We start from the raw sequence: 23,567 nt of genomic DNA, 5'->3' as shown, positions 1-23,567 counted from the left end.
TTAAGTAGTAAAAGTATAAAAAACACAGATTACTAAAAAACGTATTAACTAAACAAAGATGTGTATGTGAGTGTGTGTGTCTTTGTAAATCAGGGTTCTCTCAAAATGGTGGCTTGCCACAGTTCACACCTTGATTAGCACGCTTTGAAAATGGTCGCAGCCCCCGCCCTTCTTCTGAAGTGGGGGAGGAGATCAGTAAGGTGAAGACTGTGTGTCTGTGGAAATTTTAATCAGGGAATGAAAAAGTCAGAGATCTCTACACAGGAAGCCTGTGAAGGGCCTAACCAACATTAACTTTCAAATAAATCACAACACATATCAAACATATAAACGTCAAACAGAATCAAATAAACAGTCTTGCTTAGTCTAGTATCATTATTAAGTCCAGATTATGCTACCGATCCTTGGAAAGGGGAAAAGGAAGTTGCATTTCCGTTCGCTATTCTGTGAAGACTCCGGGCTGGTCGTAAGGTTCTGCATTCATGGTTCTGTCGAGCTGTGGGGCTCGGTTGCTCGTTGAATCTTAACTGCATGACATCGAGTCGCTGCTAGGAGTTTGGAAAAGCTTGAGATGCATGAAGGTTTCCTTGAAGAGATGAGTTGGAAGCTGCACCTCTGACCTCCGGTTGTTGGGTGGGAAGAGAAGATGTGAGCTGGAGTAGCCCCCCCCCTCGACGATGCCGGAGAAAAGGTTGGCTGCCTGCTGTCCTTGGAGGGTTGATGGAAAGAGAATGATGAATTGGGGCAGAAGTGGCCATATATTGGCCTGGTGACCTCACAGGTCATTGGGCCAGAGTGACCAATTGGAGTTGACCCTTGTGGATCTGTGTGAAGTTGTCCAGAACAATGGAACCTGTTGCACCCTGGGAGATTGAGTTCACGAGGCTTGCTCCCGAACAAAGACTCATGAAGGCCTAAGAGAAGGCCTTTATTTTCACAAAAAACATTTCCCAACAACATGTAGCGGGGGTCAGAGAGATTGGTTTTGAGATATGCGTGTGTCTGTGTTGTAGCCAAATTAGAGAAATTTAGTAGAGGCCTGCAAGGAAAGACTGAAGAGCATAACTAACATGAATTTCAAATAACTATTAACCAAAATATCACAGCAACACATATCAAACTTATAAACATCACAAGGAATCGAATAAATAGTCTTGAAGAGGGGGGGACTTGGCCTTATATTGGCCCGATGACCTCAGAGGTCATGGGGCCCAGAGTGACCAATAGTGGTTGACCCTTGTGTCTCCGGTCAGTTTTCACACCTCTGTGTGACGTTGAGGCACCCTGGGAGACTGAGTTCTTAGGGCTCTGATTTCTCCGGAAAAAAGAGACGTGTGGCTTTAGGCTTTTGACTACACATGTAGACCGAACTGAAGTTCCCAAGTACCAGGTCCCAACATTGAAATGTAAACGTCTTTCTCTGCTTCCTTTCAGCTCTGAGTCGGTGAAGCAGCGCAGCGACTTGTTTTTCCTTCGGCCAGATCGCTGCTGTGTTCCCAGTAGCCCCCACTGGTTCTCCTCTTCCCCACTGGATGGCGACACCATGGAGGCCATGCTGACTCGACTCCTCACAGTCCGAGAGCTGCAGGACAGAAGGTAGCAGAGCTTCGGCCCAACGGACAACAGACGACACCACGTCCACATGTTCTTGTTCTAGTTGTTAAAGACATTCTTTCTGATAGAAACTGTGAAGAAGAGACATCTTCATCAAGACTTCCGGTTCTGACGCAGTTCACTTCTCTCCAGTCGCTGCACATTCATGTTTTACTGTTTGTTTCCTTTCAGTCGGTTGAATGTCAACACTTTCAGTTCTGACCTGAGATCTGCGTCATTTTATTTGGAATAAAGAAGAAAGTTTTGAAAAGTTATGTTTGATTTTCATTCCCATCTCTCCGGATAGAGAAAGACTTGGATCTCTGCCTCAAACGCAGTGAAGCCATATTTCTTCATTCATGTTTTAAGTCAAAACTATTGAGTGTAAATAAGAACTGACTCCAGGTCTGGAGAGAGAAGCTAATTCAGTAGTGCCTGAAACTTGTATTCTCTCACCCAACCAGCAGAGGGCGACTCCACTGGTTGTTTCTATTGAAGTCTATGAGAAAATGACTCAAAATAACTTCTCACCACATTAATAAATGTCAGTAAACATTTTTCAAGAGGAGGTTGAGATGTTCTCAATCTCTAGTTTCTCACACAAACACTCAGAATAGACTCAACAGGAAAGAAGGAGATATTATATATAATCTTTAATATTCATAGATTTTATATGAGGGAGGAGTAGACGTCACTTTAAAATAACAAGGAAACTGAAGAACATATGAGACTCTAGATATCATTTGAAATTGTTTATGTCTGAAGAAGATCCTTATTAATGAAGCTTCATGCCTCAGTTTGTGAAAGTGGCTGAGGACTCGAGCTCAATCTGATCCAACTGGATTCAGGCTCATGCTTTTTGTGGTTTCTCACAAATATATTCATGAGGTGATTTGCAGGGTTGATCGAACCAGATCTTCAGGTCCGTGGCTCCGTCTTTCTCCCACATCGTCACACAGTCCTCTCCATCAGGATTCGTCACATTCCAGTTGTTTGGCTCGCCCTCACACCAAAACGTCACACTGGGAAACACAGAACCGGATCCATGAAAACTTCATACTGACGTCGATCAGAAAAAGTGTTTTCTCAATAACAAACCTTGCATTCAGTCGTGTGTCGTCCACCCAAAGCCATTCACCCTCATTCTTTGAGTCTGTCAGTCCGATCCAGAACTCAGGTTTGTCCTTTTTTTCACTCACTCTAGACACCAGGAATCTCTGAAGAGCAGAAGGTGATTTATCTGTGACCATGTGATAAGATATGAGAACATCGACCTGCAGCAGTGTTTTATACCTGCTCCTCTCTGCTGTTTATCACAACCAGGTCTCCTCCCATTGATTTGCATTGTCTTCTACTCTGATCCCAGGTTAAAGTAACTGAGGAGAAGAAGTAGCACTTTCCTCCATGTGGCTCCCAGCCGTCCTCGCAGCTCGGACATGTTTTATCTTTGGAGAGATAACAGCAAAGGAAATCACTGGTTACTTTAAATCTGGAAGCTGCAGTGACTTTGAATTTAGAAATTTGAGTTTGAGAGCGAGCAAGGCAGCTATTCTGCAACTGCAGTTACATTCAATAGCTGAGTCTTAATCAGGGGCAGTGACTACGCTGTCTCATATCAGAGGCTCCTTCAAATGGGGCCGACAAATGCATCCGTCTAACCCAGAGAAACAAAGGCTCCGATGGGTGGATCCTTCCTGTCCCAACCTATCCCAGAATGCATTGCACTTAGGTGACAAACCCTTTTTCAAAAGGTTGATGGAGCCGGCAGGCGTTGAGACGTCTGATGCTTCTCGTTATCAAGCTTTAATTTAACTGAACATCTAATGGGACAAATGTTAAAATAATCCTTTGTAGATGAGAACGTCTGGTTTCTGTTCCCGACCCACCAGGAAGTCTCCTTCGTGGGTCGGGTCGACTGCGTCCTCTGAAGGATGCAGCCGCTGAACTGAGACTCAGCTGAAGTGACTGTATCCGTCAGTCCTTCACTGTTTCTTTAATCATCATCAGGAGAAGCTCATGTCTGACTTACTTCTTACTGAAGGAGGTTTAGTTGGCTGCTCCACTTTCCACGGTTCTGTCCCACTGAGGTTTCCTGTTAAACAAAATGTAACTTTCATCTGAATCGTCTGAACAGAGAAGAAGCAGAAATGTGAAGAAACTACTTTAAGAGAAAGTGACCTTGCTGCGGATGAAACCTTAAAACTTCAGAAACAAAATGAAGAAGTTTACCTGTGAGATTTTTAGCCTCATCTTGACTCTTTTGGAGATTCTTTATGGTTTGAGTATTCTCATAAACTGAATAGAAAAAGACAATCTCATCAGTAAAGGTTAAACATTAATTTGACGAGTCAGTTCTTGATGACGAGCAGGAGAATCATTAACTTGAAATGTTGTTAAATTCCGTTTGTTGATTTTACATCTACACAAACAAACATCTAAAAAGTAAAAGTTTTAATTTCAAGAAGAGTTTGGACAGATTTTATGCCTTATCCTGCAAAATGTACTTCTAGGAATCAAACTCACGGGTTACACCAAGAGCTGTGACGGCAGCTGCCAGGAGAACACTGAGGACCAGCAGGGCCACTCGCTCCGATGTGACCCCCGATCGCCTGTTTGATGCTGCAGGTTGTTCAATAGCAGAAGAGAAAGACGATGGAGATAAATGTCTAATATTCATAACAGTCTTTAAAGATGAAGTCCCACTTTCATGTCTTTTGTTTTTACAGTCGACCAACGACCAACAGAAATCAACCCTAACAGATTAAAGATGAATTTGTAAAAACCAGGAGCGAGTGTAGCCGACAGGAAGTAGAAGGCTCGACTGCTTCTTTGGAGATGACAATAAATATTTCTCTGTCACTTCCTCATTTTTTTGGAACCACACACCACTGACCATCCTCTCATCTTTGTACAGGAAACACACGCAGATCGTTTTTTACACTTTCTCTTAATCTTTTAAATAGAATTGAAATTCCATTTTAATCAAGAAGTGGCTTCAAACTGATCCAATGTACATGAGGGTTAAATCTATTAAAAGTAGAAAACACATTTTATTATGTGATTGAAGTCAAGGTTTAGGACAGGAATGTTATTTTTACTTTAGTATACAAAACCATATGGCTGCAACTAACTTATGTCCATTATCATTTGATCTGCTCATTATTTTTCCTCTAATACAAAGTCAGAAAATATTGAAAAGGTCTTAAGGTCATTAGTGGTGTCTTCAGAATCAACAATGAAAAACCGGCAGAATATTTGTTTGGGTCATTTCCTTTGAAAAACTTGTGACATGATTGTTAAAATAGTTCCGTGCAGTTTATCACCCACCAGGTCGCTGAGTTTCTGAGTAATTGACGTTGCAATAAACGGGATCATCCGTAGAGGGTGTGGCTTCTGCAACACAAAAATATACAAATATGTACATTTATGTTCTGCTGGTAAAAGTGTCAATGTTTCTGTCAAACAGAAAAATACAAGGGACGAATCCTGGAGACTGACGTTTCAGTTTTACAAAATGGAAAAACAGGGAAGTCAAGTCCACCGAGTCAAAGACTGATGAAAATGAACAATTTCCAAATGAACAACTCACTGTTTTAACATCTCAAATGAATAATAATAATAATAATATAAAACAATGTGTACACTCGGAATTCAGTATAATACTTTAAAACTCACCATTTGTGTTTCCTCGTGCTCTTGTGAACTTAATGTTATGAAGAACTTCAGCTTCAGACATTTTCCTGCTGTGGGACCATCAGTGAGGATAAATTTGGAAATAAATTTAGTTTTCTCAGACACCTGGTGGAAAACTGTTCTAATCTTTCCTGTCAGACTCAAATGAGCTGAAGGCTCTAAGAAGACGTGTAGTTCCTCCAGACCAGATCATTAACATAATTCACTTCCTCAAGTTTTGTTCAAAACGGATATTTGTTGTTTTCTAACAGTGACGTCTCAGGCGTGAGTGAAGAGATTCAGTTTGAATGTTTCACAAGGAAGTGAAGAGATTTCTTATAGAATAAACAATTTCAGGATTAAGTTTACGCTTACGTACAAAACCTATAAACCTTTTTACATATTTAACATTCCGGAATGACTCCTTTTTCAGATGCTACACAATGACCCGTCCAGTGAGTTTTGTGCAATCAACCCGCGCCTCAGTTGACGGGACTCGCCGCTGGTGAGTCCGAGTCCAGGTCTTTATCTTTTATTTTCTGTCTCAGATCAACTCGGATCTGCTCAGAGATCCTGTTTGTTCTCCCCGGCAGGTTACGTCCAGTTGGGGGCGTACTCCCCCATCGTCCTCCTCAACACCCTACTCTTCTTCTGCTGCAAGTACTTTGGCTTCACCAAAGTGGAGCAGCACCGCCAGCTGTCCTTCACCCAGCTCACCTGCTGCACCAGAACCAACATGAACCACACCCGGACCACTTCCCTGCACTTCTACCCGCCCACATCCACTGAAGCTCAGCCAGGTACCAACACGACTTGAAGACACAACAGTGATGAAGAAGATCACATCTCATTACCTCCTCTTGTGTTTGCTTTGTCATGTTTATCTGACACAGACGGAGTTCCTGCTAAAAAAGGTAAGAAAGACAACGTGGAGAATGTCCTGGAGATGATGGAGAACCTGGAGAACCCGCTCCACTGCCCGGTCAGACTCTATGAGTTCTACCTCTCCAAGTGGTGAGTGTCTGACTCGCACTTTAAGTTGAGGACGCCTGAGCAGTTAAAATGTAACATTTATTATTTTTATTTTCACAAAAAACATTTCCCAACAACATGTAGCGGGGGTCAGAGAGATTGGTTTTGAGATATGCGTGTGTCTGTGTTGTAGCCAAATTAGAGAAATTTAGTAGAGGCCTGCAAGGAAAGACTGAAGAGCATAACTAACATGAATTTCAAATAACTTTTAACCAAAATATCACAGCAACACATATCAAACTTATAAACATCACAAGGAATCGAATAAATAGTCTTGAAGAGGGGGGGACTTGGCCTTATATTGGCCCGATGACCTCAGAGGTCATGGGGCCCAGAGTGACCAATAGTGGTTGACCCTTGTGTCTCCGGTCAGTTTTCACACCTCTGTGTGACGTTGAGGCACCCTGGGAGACTGAGTTCTTAGGGCTCTGATTTCTCCGGAAAAAAGAGACGTGTGGCTTTAGGCTTTTGACTACACATGTAGACCGAACTGAAGTTCCCAAGTACCAGGTCCCAACATTGAAATGTAAACGTCTTTCTCTGCTTCCTTTCAGCTCTGAGTCGGTGAAGCAGCGCAGCGACTTGTTTTTCCTTCGGCCAGATCGCTGCTGTGTTCCCAGTAGCCCCCACTGGTTCTCCTCTTCCCCACTGGATGGCGACACCATGGAGGCCATGCTCACTCGACTCCTCACAGTCCGAGAGCTGCAGGACAGAAGGTAGCAGAGCTTCGGCCCAACGGACAACAGACGACACCTCGTCCACATGTTCTTGTTCTAGTTGTTAAAGACATTCTTTCTGATAGAAACTGTGAAGAAGAGACATCTTCATCAAGACTTCCGGTTCTGACGCAGTTCACTTCTCTCCAGTCGCTGCACATTCATGTTTTACTGTTTGTTTCCTTTCAGTCGGTTGAATGTCAACACTTTCAGTTCTGACCTGAGATCTGCGTCATTTTATTTGGAATAAAGAAGAAAGTTTTGAAAAGTTATGTTTGATTTTCCTTCCCATCTCTCCGGATAGAGAAAGACTTGGATCTCTGCCTCAAACGCAGTGAAGCCATATTTCTTCATTCATGTTTTAAGTCAAAACTATTGAGTGTAAATAAGAACTGACTCCAGGTCTGTACAGAGAAGCTAATGCAGAAGTGCCTGAAACCTGTATTCTCTCAACCAACCAGCAGAGGGCGACTCCACTGGTTGTTTCAATTGAAGTCTATGAGAAAATGACTCAAAATAACTTCTCACCACATTAATAAATGCCAGTAAACATTTTTCCCGAGGAGGTTGAGATGTTCTCAATCTCCAGTTTCTCACACAAACACTCAGAATAGACTCAACAGGAAAGAAGGAGATATTATATATAATCTTTAATATTCATAGATTTTATATGAGGGAGGAGTAGACGTCACTTTAAAATAACAAGGAAACTGAAGAACATAAGAGACTCTAGATATTATTCAAAGTGGTTTATGTCTGAAGAAGATCTTCATTAACAAAGATTCATGCCTCAGTTTGTGAAAGTGGCTGAGGACTCGAGCTCAATCTGATCCAACTTTCTGTTTTCTCACAAATACTTTTTTTAGATGATTTGCAGGATTGATCGAACCAGGTCTTCAGGTTCGTGACTTCGTCTTTCTCCCACATCGTCACACAGTTCTCATTCCAGTTGTTTGGCTCGCCCTCACGCCAAAACGTCAAACTGGGAAACACAGAACCGGATCCATGAAAACCTTCATACTGACGTCGATCAGAAAAAGTGTTTTCTCAATAACAAACCTTGCATTCAGTCGTGTGTCGTCCACCCAAAGCCATTCACCCTCTTTCTTTGAGTCTGTCTGTCCGATCCAGAACTCAGGTTTGTCCTTTTTTTCCATCACTCTAGACTCCAGGAATCTCTGAAGAGGAGAAGATGATTTATCTGTGACGATGTGATAAGATATGAGAACATCGACCTGCAGCAGTGTTTTATACCTGCTCCTCTCTGCTGTTTATCACAACCAGGTCTCCTCTCTTTGATTTGCATTGTCTTCTACTCTCATTCCAGGTTAAAGTAACTGAGGAGAAGAAGTAGCACTTTCCTCCATGTGGCTCCCAGCCGTCCTCGCACCTCGGACATGTTTCATCTTTGGAGAGATAACAGCAAAGGACATCACTGGTTACTTTAGATCTGGAAGCTGCAGTGACTTTGAATGTGAAGAGTTTTGAAAGACTGATGAAAATTTGAGCTTGAGAGGGTGGTGGTACACTGCCCTTGAGCAAGGCAGCTATTTTGCAACGGCACTTACAATCAATAGCTGAGACTTAATCCAGGCGCAGTGACTACGGTGTCTCATATCAGAGGCTCCTTCAAATGGGGCCGACAAATGCATCCGACTAACCCAGAGAAACAAAGGCTCCAACGGGTGGATCCTTCCTGTCCCAACCTATCCCAGAATGCCTTGCACTCTGGTGACAAATTCTTTTTCAAAAGGTTGATGGAGCCTGCAGGCGTTGAGACGTCTGATGCTTCTCGTTATCAAGCTTTAATTTAACTGAACATCTAATGAGACAAAATGTTAAAATAAACCAGGGAACAACTAGGTAACAGCAGTAAGGACAGACAGGACCATGGAAATCCTTTGTAGACGAGAACGTCTGGTTTCTGTTCCCGACCCACCAGGACGCCTCCTTCGTGGGTCGGGTCGACCGTGTCCTCTGAAGAGAGCAGCCGCTGAACTGAGACTCAGCTGAAGTGACTGTATCCGTCAGTCCTTCACTGTTTCTTTAATCATCATCAGGAGAAGCTCATGTGTGACTTACCTTTTACCAGAGGTGTGGACTCGAGTCACATGACTTGGACTCGAGTCAGACTCGAGTCATGAATTTGATGACTTTAGACTCGACTTGACAAAATGTAAAGAGACTTGCGACTCGACTTGGACTTCAACATCAATGACTCGTGACTTTACTTGGACTTGAGCCGTTTGACTTGATAAGACTTGCTCCTGTCCCCAAAACACATGATTAAAAAGTATGTTATTAAGGAACGCTCTGAATCTTTCATCGTGTTCGTGTGCGTCTGTGTGTGTGTGCAGCGCCGCCGCTCCAAAACGCGCACTACGCGCTGTGCGTTGGGCACCAAGTCCTGATGGGGCACCAAAAAATAGGCAACTGAAAAATCATCATAGTTATAATAATTATGTAGCCGAGCGTTTGGTTGTATCATAAGTCCGGCTTCAGCCGACAAAGGACACGAGAGCAGGTCATGCGCTCGGGACAGCACACCCGTTTATTCTCCGTTCATTTTTAAACTTCACTATTCACAGCACCCACTTCCTTTAAACCCCCCTTTCAAAATAAGAGTCACTAACAACAACCCACTTAAAACCGGAAATACAAATCAACCCTCAACAATAACGTCATTAAATAAATTAGCTTACAATTATAATGCCGATATTATTTCAATATAGAAATATTAGGTACCTTTTAGCCATGTATATCACAAAAAAGGCAGAACAAGAGATATATTAAATTGCTCAAAAAAAGTTAAAGAAGATTGACTATTATTGATGATTATTTAACGTAATCATAGAGGAGTTATGCTTAGGGCACCAAAATGGCTCGCAGCGGCACTTGGTGGAATCATACTACGTCCCCATCGTGCACAAATGACTGACAGACCTTTGGCCAATTTGGTCTTTTGCAAATGCAATGCAGCATAGGGCCCTGACATATAAAAAGCACAACCCTGTTCATTATTATGTTCAAGTATTTGTTATGTTACTCACATGTACACACACACAGAGACAATATGAGGTGAGATAAATGAGATGAGATAAACACAGGACAGGACAGAAATATTCATGTTCATGTATTTGTTATGTTTCTCACATGTACACACAGACACAGACAATATGAGGTGAGATAAATGAGATGAGATCAACACAGGACAGGACAGAAACTGCTGTGGAACTAGTTAAAATGCAAAATACAACGTTAGCACTTTTGTACAAATAATTACAGTTGCACTTGTTTTTTCAAATGTGTTCATTCTGTAGGAGTGGTTTAAAATGAAGAATATTCTTGCAAAATATGAGTTAAATGTTAAAAATGACTGGTTAATAGTGCAATAGGGAAGTGCAATGTTGGCACAATTTTTTTTCTGCAATTTCAATTGCACTTGTTTTAATAAATAAATACAGATTTTAAAAGCATACATGATCTGTGTAAATATATTATTAATCAGTGATCAAAAGGACTCGAAAAGACTCGAAACTCAAACTGCAGGACTTGGACTTGACTTGAGACTTGTCAGTCTTGACTTGGGACTTGACTCGGGACTTGCCTGTCTTGACTTGGGACTTGACTCGGGACTTGAGGGCAAAGACTTGAGACTTACTTGGGACTTGCAAAAAAATGACTTGGTCCCACCTCTGCCTTTTACTGAAGGAGGTTTAGTTGGCTGCTCCACTTTCCATGGTTCTGTCCCACTGAGGTTTCCTGTTAAACACAATGTAACTTTTATCAGTCGTTCATCAGAATCGTCTGAACAGAGCAGAAGCAGAAATGTGAAGAAACTACTTTAAGAGAAAGTGACCTTGCTGCGGATGAAACCTTAAAACCCTCAGAAACAAAATGAAGAAGTTTACCTGAGAGAAGTTTTGCCTCACATTCCTCTTGAAACTTTTGGAGACTCTTCTTGGTTTGAGTATTTTCATGAACTGATAGAAAAAGACAATCTCATCAGTAAAGGTTAAACCTTCATTTGATAAACGAGTCAGTTCTTGATGACTAGCAGGAGAATCATTAACTTGAAATGTTCTTGAATTCCGTTTGTTGATTTTACATCAACACACACAAACATCTAAAAGCAAAAGGTTTAATTTCAAGAAGAGTTTGGACAGATTTTATGACTTATTCTGCAAAATGTACTTCTAGGAATCAAACTCACGGGTTACACCAAGAGCTGTGACGGCAGCTGTCAGGAGAACACTGAGGACCAGCAGGGCCACTCGCTCCGATGTGACCCCCGATCGCCTGTTTGATGCTGCAGGTTGTTCAATAGCAGAAGAGAAAGACGATGGAGATAAATGTCTAATATTCATAACAGTCTTTAAAGATGAAGTCCCACTTTCATGTCTTTGGTTTTTACAGTCGACCAACGACCAACAGAAATCAACCCCAACAGATTAAAGATGAATTTGTAAAAGCCAGGAGCGAGTGTAGCCGACAGGAAGTAGAAGGCTCGACTGTTTCTTTGGAGATGACAATAAATATTTCTCTGAGGGTCACTTCCTCTTTTGTTTTCTTTGTATTCACACCACTGACTTATTCTCACGGTTTTGTACAGTACAACTTATGCAGATAGTGTTTACTCCTTCTCTTAATCTTTCAAACTAGAGTTGAACTTCCTTTTTACTCAAACTAACGATAAGCATTTATTCACAGAAGTTGCTTCAAACTGATGCAATGTACATGAGGGTCAAAATCATTTAAAGATAGAAAACACATTTAATTATGTTATTGAACACGAGGTTCTGGAAAGGAATGTTATTTTTTACTTTAGTAAACACAACAATATGGCTGCAACTAACTTATGTCCATTATCATTTGATCTTAGTGATGTCTTCAGAATCAACAATCAAAAACCAGAAAGAATGAGAATCAATAATAATTTTTTCGTTCGTCATTTCCTTTGAAAAACTTGTGACACGCTTGTTAAAATAGTTCTGTGCAGTTTATCACCCACCAGGTCGCTGAGTTTCTGAGTAATTGATGTTGCAATAGCTGGATTCATCCGTAGAGGGTTTGGCCACTGCAACACAATAATATACAAATATGTACATTTATGTTCTGCTGGTAAAAGTGTTCATGTTTCTGTCAAACAGAAAAACACAAGGGACGAATCCTGGAGACTTCTGGAATGTTTCATTTTTACAAAATGTAAAAACAGGGAAATCAAGTCCACCGAGTCAAAGACTGATGAAAATGAACAATTTCCAAATGAACAACTCACTGTTTTAACATCTAAAATTGGTAATAATCATAATAATATAAAACATTGTATACACTCAGAATTCAGTATTATACTTTAAAACTTACCATCTGTGTTTCCCCTCGCTCTTGTGGACTTAATATTATAAAGAACTTCAGTTTCATCCATTTTCCTGCTGTGGGAAAATCAGTGAGGATAAATTTGGAAATAAATTTAGTTTTGTCAGACACCAGCTCGTAAATTCTTCTAATCTTTCCTGTCAGACTCAAATGTGCTGAAGGCTCTAAGAAGACGTCTAGTTCCTCCAGACCAGATCATTAACATAATTCACTTCCTCATGTTTTGGTCAAACGGATATTTGTTGTTTTCTAACAGTGACGTCTCAGACGTGAGTGAAGTTATTCAGTTTGAATATTTCACAAATTAAGTGATGAAGTTGTTTTATTTCAAGTAATTGCAAATTTCCCACAATTGTTTAATACAATTTTATACATGACTATGAAGTGTTCCCTTTGGGTTATATAGAGTTTGTCCACGAAGACAATTCATTTCAGCAGATTATGCTCAACAATATGAACATTGACTTCTATGGAAACATATTAAATTCAATGGGGCTAAAATAAATCTGCTCTCTTTTTTATAATTCATGAATAACTCTACTGTTTTTCTTCAGTCATAAGAGTATTTCAGATTTCATGTGATAAGTTTCTCTGCTTTTTTCCCATGAAATAAATTATTATCTTTTCATTTATAATAAAAACAAGTAAAATAAATATTCTTATAAAAATAAACTATTTCAGACTTAAGTTTACGCTCACATAGAAAACCAATAAACCTTTTTATGTATTAATCTTTCTGGAATGACTCCTTGTTATGATTTTATACCATGAGGCGTCCAGTGAGTTTCATCCAATCATCACTCGCCTCAGTTGACAGAACATCCTGACAGCCAATCAGACGCTGCATCATCCATGCGGGGGGAGGGGTTTCACCGGCCATGCTCACTCGACTCCTCACAGTCCGAGAGCTGCAGGACAGAAGGTAGCAGAGCTTCGGCCCAACGGACAACAGACGACACCTCGTCCACATGTTCTTGTTCTAGTTGTTAAAGACATTCTTTCTGATAGAAACTGTGAAGAAGAGACATCTTCATCAAGACTTCCGGTTCTGACGCAGTTCACTTCTCTCCAGTCGCTGCACATTCATGTTTTACTGTTTGTTTCCTTTCAGTCGGTTGAATGTCAACACTTTCAGTTCTGACCTGAGATCTGCGTCATTTCATTTGGAATAAAGAAGAAAGTTTTGAAAAGTTGTGTTTGATTTTCCTTCCCATCTCTCCGGATAGAGAAAGACTTGGATCTCTGCCTCACCCGCAGAGGAACCATATTTCTTCATTCATGTTTTAAGGCAAAACTGTTGAGTGTAAATAAGAACTGACTCCAGGTCAGGAAAGAGAAGCCAATGCAGAATGTGCCTGAAATTTATATTCCCTCAACCGACCAGCAGAGGGCGACTCCACTGGTTGTTTCTATAGAAGTCTATGAGAAAATGACTCAAAATAACTTCTCACCACATTAATAAATGTCAGTTAACATTTTTCCCGAGGAGGTTGAGATGTTCTCAATCTCCAGTTTCTCACACAAACACTCAGAATAGACTCAACAGGAAAGAAGGAGATATTATATATAATCTTTAATATTCATAGATTTTATATGAGGGAGGAGACGTCACTTTAAAATAACAAGGAAACTGAAGAACATCTGAGACTCTAGATATTATTCAAAGTGGTTTATGTCTGGAGAAGATCTTCATTAACAAAGATTCATGCCTCAGTTTGTGAAAGTGTCTGAGGACTCGAGCTCAATCTGATCCAACTGGATTTCAGGCTCATGTTAAGTAGAATGCTAATTTCTTTCTGGTTTCTCACAAATATATTCATGAGACGATTTGCAGGATTGATCGTACCAGGTCTTCAGTTCCATGGCTCCGTCTTTCTCCCACATCGTCACACAGTTCTCTTTCCAGTTGTTTGGCTCGCCCTCATGCCAAAACGTCAAACTGGGAAACACAGAACCGGATCCATGAAAACCTTCATATTGACGTCGATAACAAAAATAGTTTTCTCAATAACAAACCTTGCATTCAGTCGTGTGTCGTCCACCCAAAGCCATTCACCCTCTTTCTTTGAGTCTGTCAGTCCGATCCAGAATTCGTTCTCAGCTTTGTCCATTTTTTCCCTCACTGTAGTCTGCAGGAATCTCTGAAGAGCAGAAGGTGATTTATCTGTGACGATGTGATAAGATATGAGAACATCGACCTGCAGCAGTGTTTTATACCTGCTCCTCTCTACTGTTTATCACAACCAGGTCTCCTCTCATTGATTTGCATTGTCTTCTACTCTCATTCCAGCTTAAAGTAAAGGAGGAGAAGAAGTACAACTTTCCTCCATGTGGCTCCCAGCCGTCCTCGCACCTCGGACATGTTTGCTCTTTGGAGAGATAACAGCAAAGGAATCACTGGTTACTTTAGATCTGGAAGCTGCAGTGACTTTGAATGTGAAGAGTTTTGAAAGACTGATGAAAATTTGAGTTTGAGAGGGTGGTGGTACACTGCCCTTGAGCAAGGCAGCTATTCTGCAACTGTAGTTACATTCAATGGCTGAGTCTTAATCCAGGGGCAGTGACTACACTGTCTCATATCAGAGGCTCCTTCAAATGGGGTCGACAAATGCATCCGTCTAACCCAGAGAAACAGAGGCTCCAACGGGTGGATCCTTCCTGTCCTAAACTATCCCAGAATGCATTGCACTTAGGTGACAACCCCTTTTTCAAAAGGTTAATGGAGCCCTCTTATTATTACGCTTTAATTTAACTGAACATCGGGACAAATGTTAAGAGAATTCCTGTTAAACAAAATGTAACTTTCATCAGTCGTTCATCAGAATCCTCTGAATTGAGAAGAAGCAGAAATGTGAAGAAACTACTTTAAGAGAAAGTGACCTTGCTGCGGATAAAACCTTAAAAATTCAGAAACAAAATGAAGAATTTTACCTGAGACATGTTTTGCCTCACATTCCTCTTGAAGCTTCTTGGTTTGAGTATTTTCATGAACTGAATAGAAAAAGACAATCTCCTCAGTAAAGGTTAAACCTTCATTTGATAAACGAGTCAGTTCTTGATGACGAGCAGGAGAATCACTAACTTGAAATGTTCTTAAATTCCGTTTGTTGATTTTACATCAACACAAACAAACATCTAAAAGCAAAAGTTTTAGTTTGAAGAAGTGTTTGGACAAATTTTATGACTCGTTCTGAAAAATGTACTTCTAGGAATCAAACTCACGGGTTACACCAAGAGCTGTGACGGCAGCTGCCAGGAGAACACTGAGGACCAGCAGGGCCACTCGCTCCGATGTGACCCCCGATCGCCTGTTTGATGCTGCAGGTTGTTCAACAGCAGAAGAGAAAGACGATGGAGATAAATGTCTAATATTCATAACAGTCTTTAAAGATGAAGTCCCACTTTCACGTCTTTTGTTTTAACAGTCGACCAACGACCAACAGAAATCAACCCTAACAGATTAAAGAGGAATTTGTAAAAACCAGGAGCGAGTGTAGCCGACAGGAAGTAGAAGGCTCGACTGTTTCTTTGGAGATGACTAAATATTTCACGGATCTGTCATAACGGTCACTTCCTCATTTTTTTTCATACAACTGACTTATCCTCACACCTTTGTACAGGAAACACACGCAGATGGTTTTTACCTCTTCTCTTAATCTTTAAAACAGAATTGAACTTCGTCTTTACTAGGAAGACGGAGCCATGGACCTGAATACCTGGTACGATAGATCCTGCAAATCGTCTCATGAATATATTTGTGAGAAACCAGAAAGAAATTAGCATTCTACTTAGCATGAGCCTGAAATCCTGTTGGATCAGATTGAGCTTGAGTCCTCAGCCACTTTCACAAACTGAGGCATGAAGCTTTATTAATGAAGATCTTCTCCAGACGTAAACAACGATGAGCATTTATTCACAGAAGTGGCTTCAAACTTTTAAAAAAATCATTTAAAGGCAGAAAACACATTTTATTATGAGATTGAACTCAAGGTTTAGGACTGACATCGTCAGTCAAATATAGAAAAGGTCTGAAGGTCATGAGTGATGTCAACAATCAAAAACCAGAAGAAGTGAAAATCAATAAGGATTTATTTTTTTGTCTTTTCCTTTGAAAAACTTGTGACACGATTGTTAAAATAGTTCCGTGCAGTTTATCACCCACCAGGTCGCTGAGTTTCTGAGTGACTGATGTTGGAATAACTGGGTTCATCCGTAGAGGGTGTGGCCACTGCAACACAAAAATATACAAATATGTACATTTATGTTCTGCTGGTAAAAGTGTTCATGTTTCTGTCAAACAGAAAAACACAAGGGACGAATCCTGGAGACTTCTGGAATGTTTCAGTTTTAGAATAGAAAAACAGTGAAGAGAAGTCCACCGAGTCAAAGACTGATGAAAATGAACAACTTCCAAATGAACAACTCACTGTTTTAACGTCTAAAATTAATAATCATTATTATAATATAAAACAATGTGTACACTCGGAATTCAGTATAATACTTTAAAACTCACCGTCTGTTTTCCCCTCCGCTCTTTTGAATTTAATATCAGAGTAAAGAACTTCAGCTTCAGCCATTTTCCTGCTGTGGGACCATCAGTGAGGATAAATCTGGTAATAAATTTAGTTTTGTCTGACACCTGCTCGAAAACTGTTCTAATCTTTCCTGTCAGACTCAAATGTGCTGAAGGCTCTAAGAAGACTTCTAGTTCCTCCAGACCAGATCATTAACATAATTCACTTCCTCAAGTTTTGTTCAGACGGATATTTGTTGTTTTCTAACAGTGACGTCTCAGATGTTATTCAGTTTGAATCAGGCTCGTGCACAGATAGACCCCTAGTGGTGCTCAAGCGCTGGCCCTTTTGCCCTGGATGAGAAAAGTGCCCCTTCTTCTGGAACCCAGTTTTTTTTTCATTCATCAATATTTAAGAATAAAAATTCCTCTTTCTGTCATCAATTCCCCCCAAATGTGTTTTGATATGTGACTCTGCATTTATTTGAGTTCTTGTGAGAATTTCGCCCCGACATGCTCCGTGGCGCACACAAGCCTCTTGGATCAGGCCATCAACTAGTAAAACAAATGAGGGTATATAATAAACAGTAGTATTAGTTGAAAATATCCTACTGTGTTTTTCATTTATTTATTATTATTATTTTTATTTCATGAATAATTTTGGCGATAGGTTCCCCTTTTCTGGGGGGTTTGAGCACCTGCCCCCCAAAATCTCTGAGCACGTGCCTGCTGAGGACAAAGACCAGGACGGCAGGTTGGACTTCTTCTGCAGCAACAGATGTTTGGTGGTGTACAAGGCGCAGCTTCTCACCCGGTCAGGTAATTCAATTAATTCAAACTACAAACTTTTCTTTCCCTCTTGTTTTTGTGTTACACAGACACAGCTGCCTCTTGTTGTCAAAGGAAACTCTCCTTCTGTTCTATAGATCCTAATTTATTTGAACCTTGTCTTAATAGACCAGCTCGTCATCTGAGACGCACCATATTAAGGATGTGACTTCTGATCTAGATTCAGAGTTACAATAATCACTTCACACAAACCTGTCTGTTCTAAATGTTACACAACTAATCCAACTCTTTTTTTATTCTGCTTCTCGTCAAGATAGAAGAGAAGCCGGTGGACGAGGGGTACAACCACATCACACCGCGAAGAGAGTCGACAGCAGAGACTGCTTCTTCTGCAGTGATGCTGAGGAGACACATTCACTATTTACTCTCCAGGTCTGAAGTTAACTGTATGTCAATGAGCAGAATGAAGACTCTTCTCTCTCTCTCTCTCTCTCTCCTCTCAGGCTGCAAGATTCTCTTTAGTCATGAGCTGGAGAGGAAGTGGGGGAGGCACCTCTGCTCTGAGGTCTGCATGTCTAAATACAACATGCTCTACTGCTGCGTAAGTTGAGCTGGACACGTATTTTAAAGACACATTTTGTTCTCCTCGTCTGAATTTTTTTTTTTATATATGATTTATTTGTAGAAATTTCAATATAGTATATAATATTTCAATAGTCCTCACAGATAAGAAATGAGAGGATAACATATCAGACAGCCAAATGGTGAGGATACACATTAAGGCCCTCCCCCTCGCCTCCCCTTCCCAAAACAAATATATAACTAAAGCAATTTGATACACAAACAGAAAAGAAAAAATACAAAAGCAAACAAAACACAACAACAACAACAACAACTGGCTGTTAAATGCTTGCAGTGGCAGATAATATTGTAGAAACATATGCTTATGCTCATTCTTACTATCCCACCTTCTCTGACCTTCAACTCTCTCACTCACATCCACTTGTTCTCCTTGTCTGAATTTGACCAATGCATTTTGCTGACGACTCTTTAACGCTCTGCTTTCTGTCAGTTTGCCAAGTGCGACCCCTGCAGTCATAAAGGGAAACTGCGAGAGAGCCTTCCCATGCTGGGGGGGGTCAAACACTTCTGTGTCTTCAGATGTGTCCTTCACTTCTGCAACAGAATGCTCCAGGTGGTCAACACAGGTTTGTTACTGTTATAATATGATGTTGGTCGACATGTTTGATGCTCAACATCTTGTTTGTGTCTGAATTTGTGGTTCTCTTGGATACTGAATAAATACTGGAGCAGTTAAATATGATCATGATAATCAGATTCATCACCTCCATCCCCTCCTGACTCTTTTCTAGATCCCTCCTCTCCTGAGTCGTCAGGTGCAGCAGCGTCCTCGTCCATCATCACCAGTGTTATCTCACTATCCAGCGCTACACAACCTGGTATTTATACAAACACATGTACACAACATCAAGACAAAAAATACACAAATATGTACTAATGAATATGATACAGAGCTGACTGTAATTATGAGTCAGTTAGTATAAATGTCATATTATTAACACTAACATCACCTCTTGACTCTTTGTATGTTTCTAGCTTCTTCCTCCAGAACAAAGGACACAGGGCCTCAGGCTTTTGACTACACATGTAGGCTGAACTGTAGTTCACAAATACCAGCAACACTAACTAGAGCCCAACAGTCACAACCTTTCTTCAAGATCCTTAAATTATTCTCTGGGAAATCAGTGAAAATTTTAAATATGTCTCTAAATCAAAGAAGGTCCTGGATCCACTTCTTTGTCCAGATCTGAGTCATAAGAGATCTTCCTTGGTCCATGTCTCATCCGTCCAAGTTTTGTGAAAACATCAGACTAGAAAAGCACAAAATCTACTCAATCCATTTAACATTTGTTTTGCTCCATGGTTCTGTTTTGTCGTTGGTCAGTTTCTTTTTGAGAACGATCGCATGGAGAACATATTCAGTGACGTGATCTACAGCCAGTTCAACACTGAGTTCACCAAGATCCTCCAACATCTCAAACCCTCAGTCCCAGCTGCTGGTGAGTCCACGTCCAGGTCTTTATCTTTTCTTCTCTGTCTCAGATCAACTCGGATCAGATCAGAGATCCTGTTTGTTCTCCCTGGCAGGTTACGTCCAGTCCCGTGTGGAGGAGGAGTTTCTTTGGGACTGTAAACAGTTGGGGGCGTACTCCCCCATCGTCCTCCTCAACACCCTACTCTTCTTCTGCTGCAAATACTTTGGCTTCACCAAAGTGGAGCAGCACCGCCAGCTGTCCTTCACCCAGCTCACCTGCTGCACCAGAACCAACCTGAACCACACCCGGACCACTTCCCTGTGCTTCTACCCGCCCACATCCACTGAAGCTCAGCCAGGTACCAACACGACTGTGAAGATACAACAGTGATGAAGAAGATCACATCTCATTACCTCCTCTTGTGTTTGCTTTGTCATGTTTATCTGACACAGACGGAGTTCCCGCTAAAAAACGTAAGAAAGACAACGTGGAGAATGTCCTGGAGATGATGGAGAACCTGGAGAACCCGCTCCACTGCCCGGTCAGACTCTATGAGTTCTACCTCTCCAAGTGGTGAGTGTCTGACTCGCACTTTAAGTTGAGGACGCCTGAGCAGTTCAGATGTAACGACATTTCTTGTTGTGCATAATGCATAAAATGGTTTACCTTTCGGCATTAAATAAATTTGGTTATCAAATTAAAATATATAATATTAACATAAAAAATATTATTACATTTTTACTTTAATTGAATGAGAAGTTACCTCGGGGCACCACCCTTCAAATTAAGGGAAAGGAACCAATATATTGATTAAGACTCATAAAAGTTCTAACTACAAGTTTGGATTTCTGATTAACAAATAAATGAAAAACCACAAACAAAATTACAATAGTTAGCTAAGTTCTTGACAGTGTTGTGGTTTGCAAAATTCACTCATGCAGCATTATGAAAAACATTTGTGAAAGAAAAACATTTATTGTGAATTTATTAAAGTACAAAAAACAAATTACTAAAGGTTTACTTACTAAATAAATATATGTATGTCAGTATGAGTGTGTGTATCTTTGTGAGGTTGGCCACTCAAGATAACGGCCCCCCCTTTGGAATGTTTACGACATTGTTGTGCAATAATGCGTTAAATGTGATACCATAGAATGGTGTGCCTTAAGGCATTCATTAAATTTGGCTATCAAAATAAAATATAAAACATTAATATTTGAAATAATATTAAATCATAACTTTAGTTGGTTAAAGTTCTCTCGGGGCACCACCCTTCAAAGGAAGGGAAAAGAGCCAATTTATTGATTAAGATCAACTATTGATCTTATACTATTACTATTAAAGATTATATAATGAACAGTGAAGGTTATGGAGTTTTTGATAGTGTAGAGGTTGTCAAAATTCATTTTGCAACATTAATGAAAGAGCATTTGTGAAAGGAAAACATTTATTATGAACCTAATAGTTTAAGTAGTAAAAGTATAAAAAACACAGATTACTAAAAAACGTATTAACTAAACAAAGATGTGTATGTGAGTGTGTGTGTCTTTGTAAATCAGGGTTCTCTCAAAATGGTGGCTTGCCACAGTTCACACCTTGATTAGCACGCTTTGAAAATGGTCGCAGCCCCCGCCCTTCTTCTGAAGTGGGGGAGGAGATCAGTAAGGTGAAGACTGTGTGTCTGTGGAAATTTTAATCAGGGAATGAAAAAGTCAGAGATCTCTACACAGGAAGCCTGTGAAGGGCCTAACCAACATTAACTTTCAAATAAATCACAACACATATCAAACATATAAACGTCAAACAGAATCAAATAAACAGTCTTGCTTAGTCTAGTATCATTATTAAGTCCAGATTATGCTACCGATCCTTGGAAAGGGGAAAAGGAAGTTGCATTTCCGTTCGCTATTCTGTGAAGACTCCGGGCTGGTCGTAAGGTTCTGCATTCATGGTTCTGTCGAGCTGTGGGGCTCGGTTGCTCGTTGAATCTTAACTGCATGACATCGAGTCGCTGCTAGGAGTTTGGAAAAGCTTGAGATGCATGAAGGTTTCCTTGAAGAGATGAGTTGGAAGCTGCACCTCTGACCTCCGGTTGTTGGGTGGGAAGAGAAGATGTGAGCTGGAGTAGCCCCCCCCCCTCGACGATGCCGGAGAAAAGGTTGGCTGCCTGCTGTCCTTGGAGGGTTGATGGAAAGAGAATGATGAATTGGGGCAGAAGTGGCCATATATTGGCCTGGTGACCTCACAGGTCATTGGGCCAGAGTGACCAATTGGAGTTGACCCTTGTGGATCTGTGTGAAGTTGTCCAGAACAATGGAACCTGTTGCACCCTGGGAGATTGAGTTCACGAGGCTTGCTCCCGAACAAAGACTCATGAAGGCCTAAGAGAAGGCCTTTATTTTCACAAAAAACATTTCCCAACAACATGTAGCGGGGGTCAGAGAGATTGGTTTTGAGATATGCGTGTGTCTGTGTTGTAGCCAAATTAGAGAAATTTAGTAGAGGCCTGCAAGGAAAGACTGAAGAGCATAACTAACATGAATTTCAAATAACTATTAACCAAAATATCACAGCAACACATATCAAACTTATAAACATCACAAGGAATCGAATAAATAGTCTTGAAGAGGGGGGGACTTGGCCTTATATTGGCCCGATGACCTCAGAGGTCATGGGGCCCAGAGTGACCAATAGTGGTTGACCCTTGTGTCTCCGGTCAGTTTTCACACCTCTCTGTGACGTTGAGGCACCCTGGGAGACTGAGTTCTTAGGGCTCTGATTTCTCCGGAAAAAAGAGACATGTGGCTTTAGGCTTTTGACTACACATGTAGACCGAACTGAAGTTCCCAAGTACCAGGTCCCAACATTGAAATGTAAACGTCTTTCTCTGCTTCCTTTCAGCTCTGAGTCGGTGAAGCAGCGCAGCGACTTGTTTTTCCTTCGGCCAGATCGCTGCTGTGTTCCCAGTAGCCCCCACTGGTTCTCCTCTTCCCCACTGGATGGCGACACCATGGAGGCCATGCTCACTCGACTCCTCACAGTCCGAGAGCTGCAGGACAGAAGGTAGCAGAGCTTCGGCCCAACAGACAACAGACGACACCACGTCCACATGTTCTTGTTCTAGTTGTTAAAGACATTCTTTCTGATAGAAACTGTGAAGAAGAGACATCTTCATCAAGACTTCCGGTTCTGACGCAGTTCACTTCTCTCCAGTCGCTGCACATTCATGTTTTACTGTTTGTTTCCTTTCAGTCGGTTGAATGTCAACACTTTCAGTTCTGACCTGAGATCTGCGTCATTTTATTTGGAATAAAGAAGAAAGTTTTGAAAAGTTATGTTTGATTTTCATTCCCATCTCTCCGGATAGAGAAAGACTTGGATCTCTGCCTCAAACGCAGTGAAGCCATATTTCTTCATTCATGTTTTAAGTCAAAACTATTGAGTGTAAATAAGAACTGACTCCAGGTCTGTACAGAGAAGCTAATGCAGAAGTGCCTGAAACCTGTATTCTCTCAACCAACCAGCAGAGGGCGACTCCACTGGTTGTTTCTATTGAAGTCTATGAGAAAATGACTCAAAATAACTTCTCACCACATTAATAAATGTCAGTAAACATTTTTCCAGAGGAGGTTGAGATGTTCTCAATCTCTAGTTTCTCACACAAACACTCAGAATAGACTCAACAGGAAAGAAGGAGATATTATATATAATCTTTAATACTCATAGATTTTATATGAGGGAGGAGTAGACGTCACTTTAAAATAACAAGGAAACTGAAGAACATATGAGACTCTAGATATTATTCAAAGTTGTTTATTT

At 40.8% G+C, this 23,567-nt stretch overlaps 2 protein-coding genes across 3 annotated transcripts in view; one reads left to right on the top strand and one right to left on the bottom strand.

Annotated features, from left to right (window-relative positions):
* Window positions 1-7,664: 7,664 nt before the first annotated feature.
* LOC133972612 (CD209 antigen-like protein C) overlaps window positions 7,665-23,567 on the bottom strand; it is a 40,574-nt gene continuing 24,671 nt past the window's right edge. For both annotated transcript variants that reach the window (XM_062410152.1, XM_062410156.1), the window contains 3 exons: window positions 14,607-14,758; window positions 14,406-14,530; window positions 7,665-7,995 (listed from right to left, as the gene is read on the bottom strand). In XM_062410152.1, coding sequence (XP_062266136.1) covers window positions 7,797-7,995; window positions 14,406-14,530; window positions 14,607-14,758 — 476 coding nt within the window. In that variant the 3' untranslated portion in view covers window positions 7,665-7,796. The remainder of the gene's footprint in view (window positions 7,996-14,405; window positions 14,531-14,606; window positions 14,759-23,567) is intronic.
* LOC133972658 (zinc finger MYM-type protein 4-like) lies at window positions 19,465-20,325 on the top strand. The gene is made up of 3 exons (XM_062410221.1): window positions 19,465-19,772; window positions 19,861-20,106; window positions 20,201-20,325. Exons 1-3 carry the CDS (start codon window positions 19,679-19,681, stop codon window positions 20,323-20,325), a joined length of 465 nt encoding a protein of 154 aa, XP_062266205.1. The 5' UTR covers window positions 19,465-19,678.

The sequence above is a fragment of the Platichthys flesus genome, chromosome 17 (assembly GCF_949316205.1).
Source record: "Platichthys flesus chromosome 17, fPlaFle2.1, whole genome shotgun sequence".
Taxonomy (NCBI): Eukaryota; Metazoa; Chordata; class Actinopteri; order Pleuronectiformes; family Pleuronectidae; genus Platichthys; species Platichthys flesus.
This window is presented reverse-complemented; position numbering and strand designations above follow the sequence as displayed.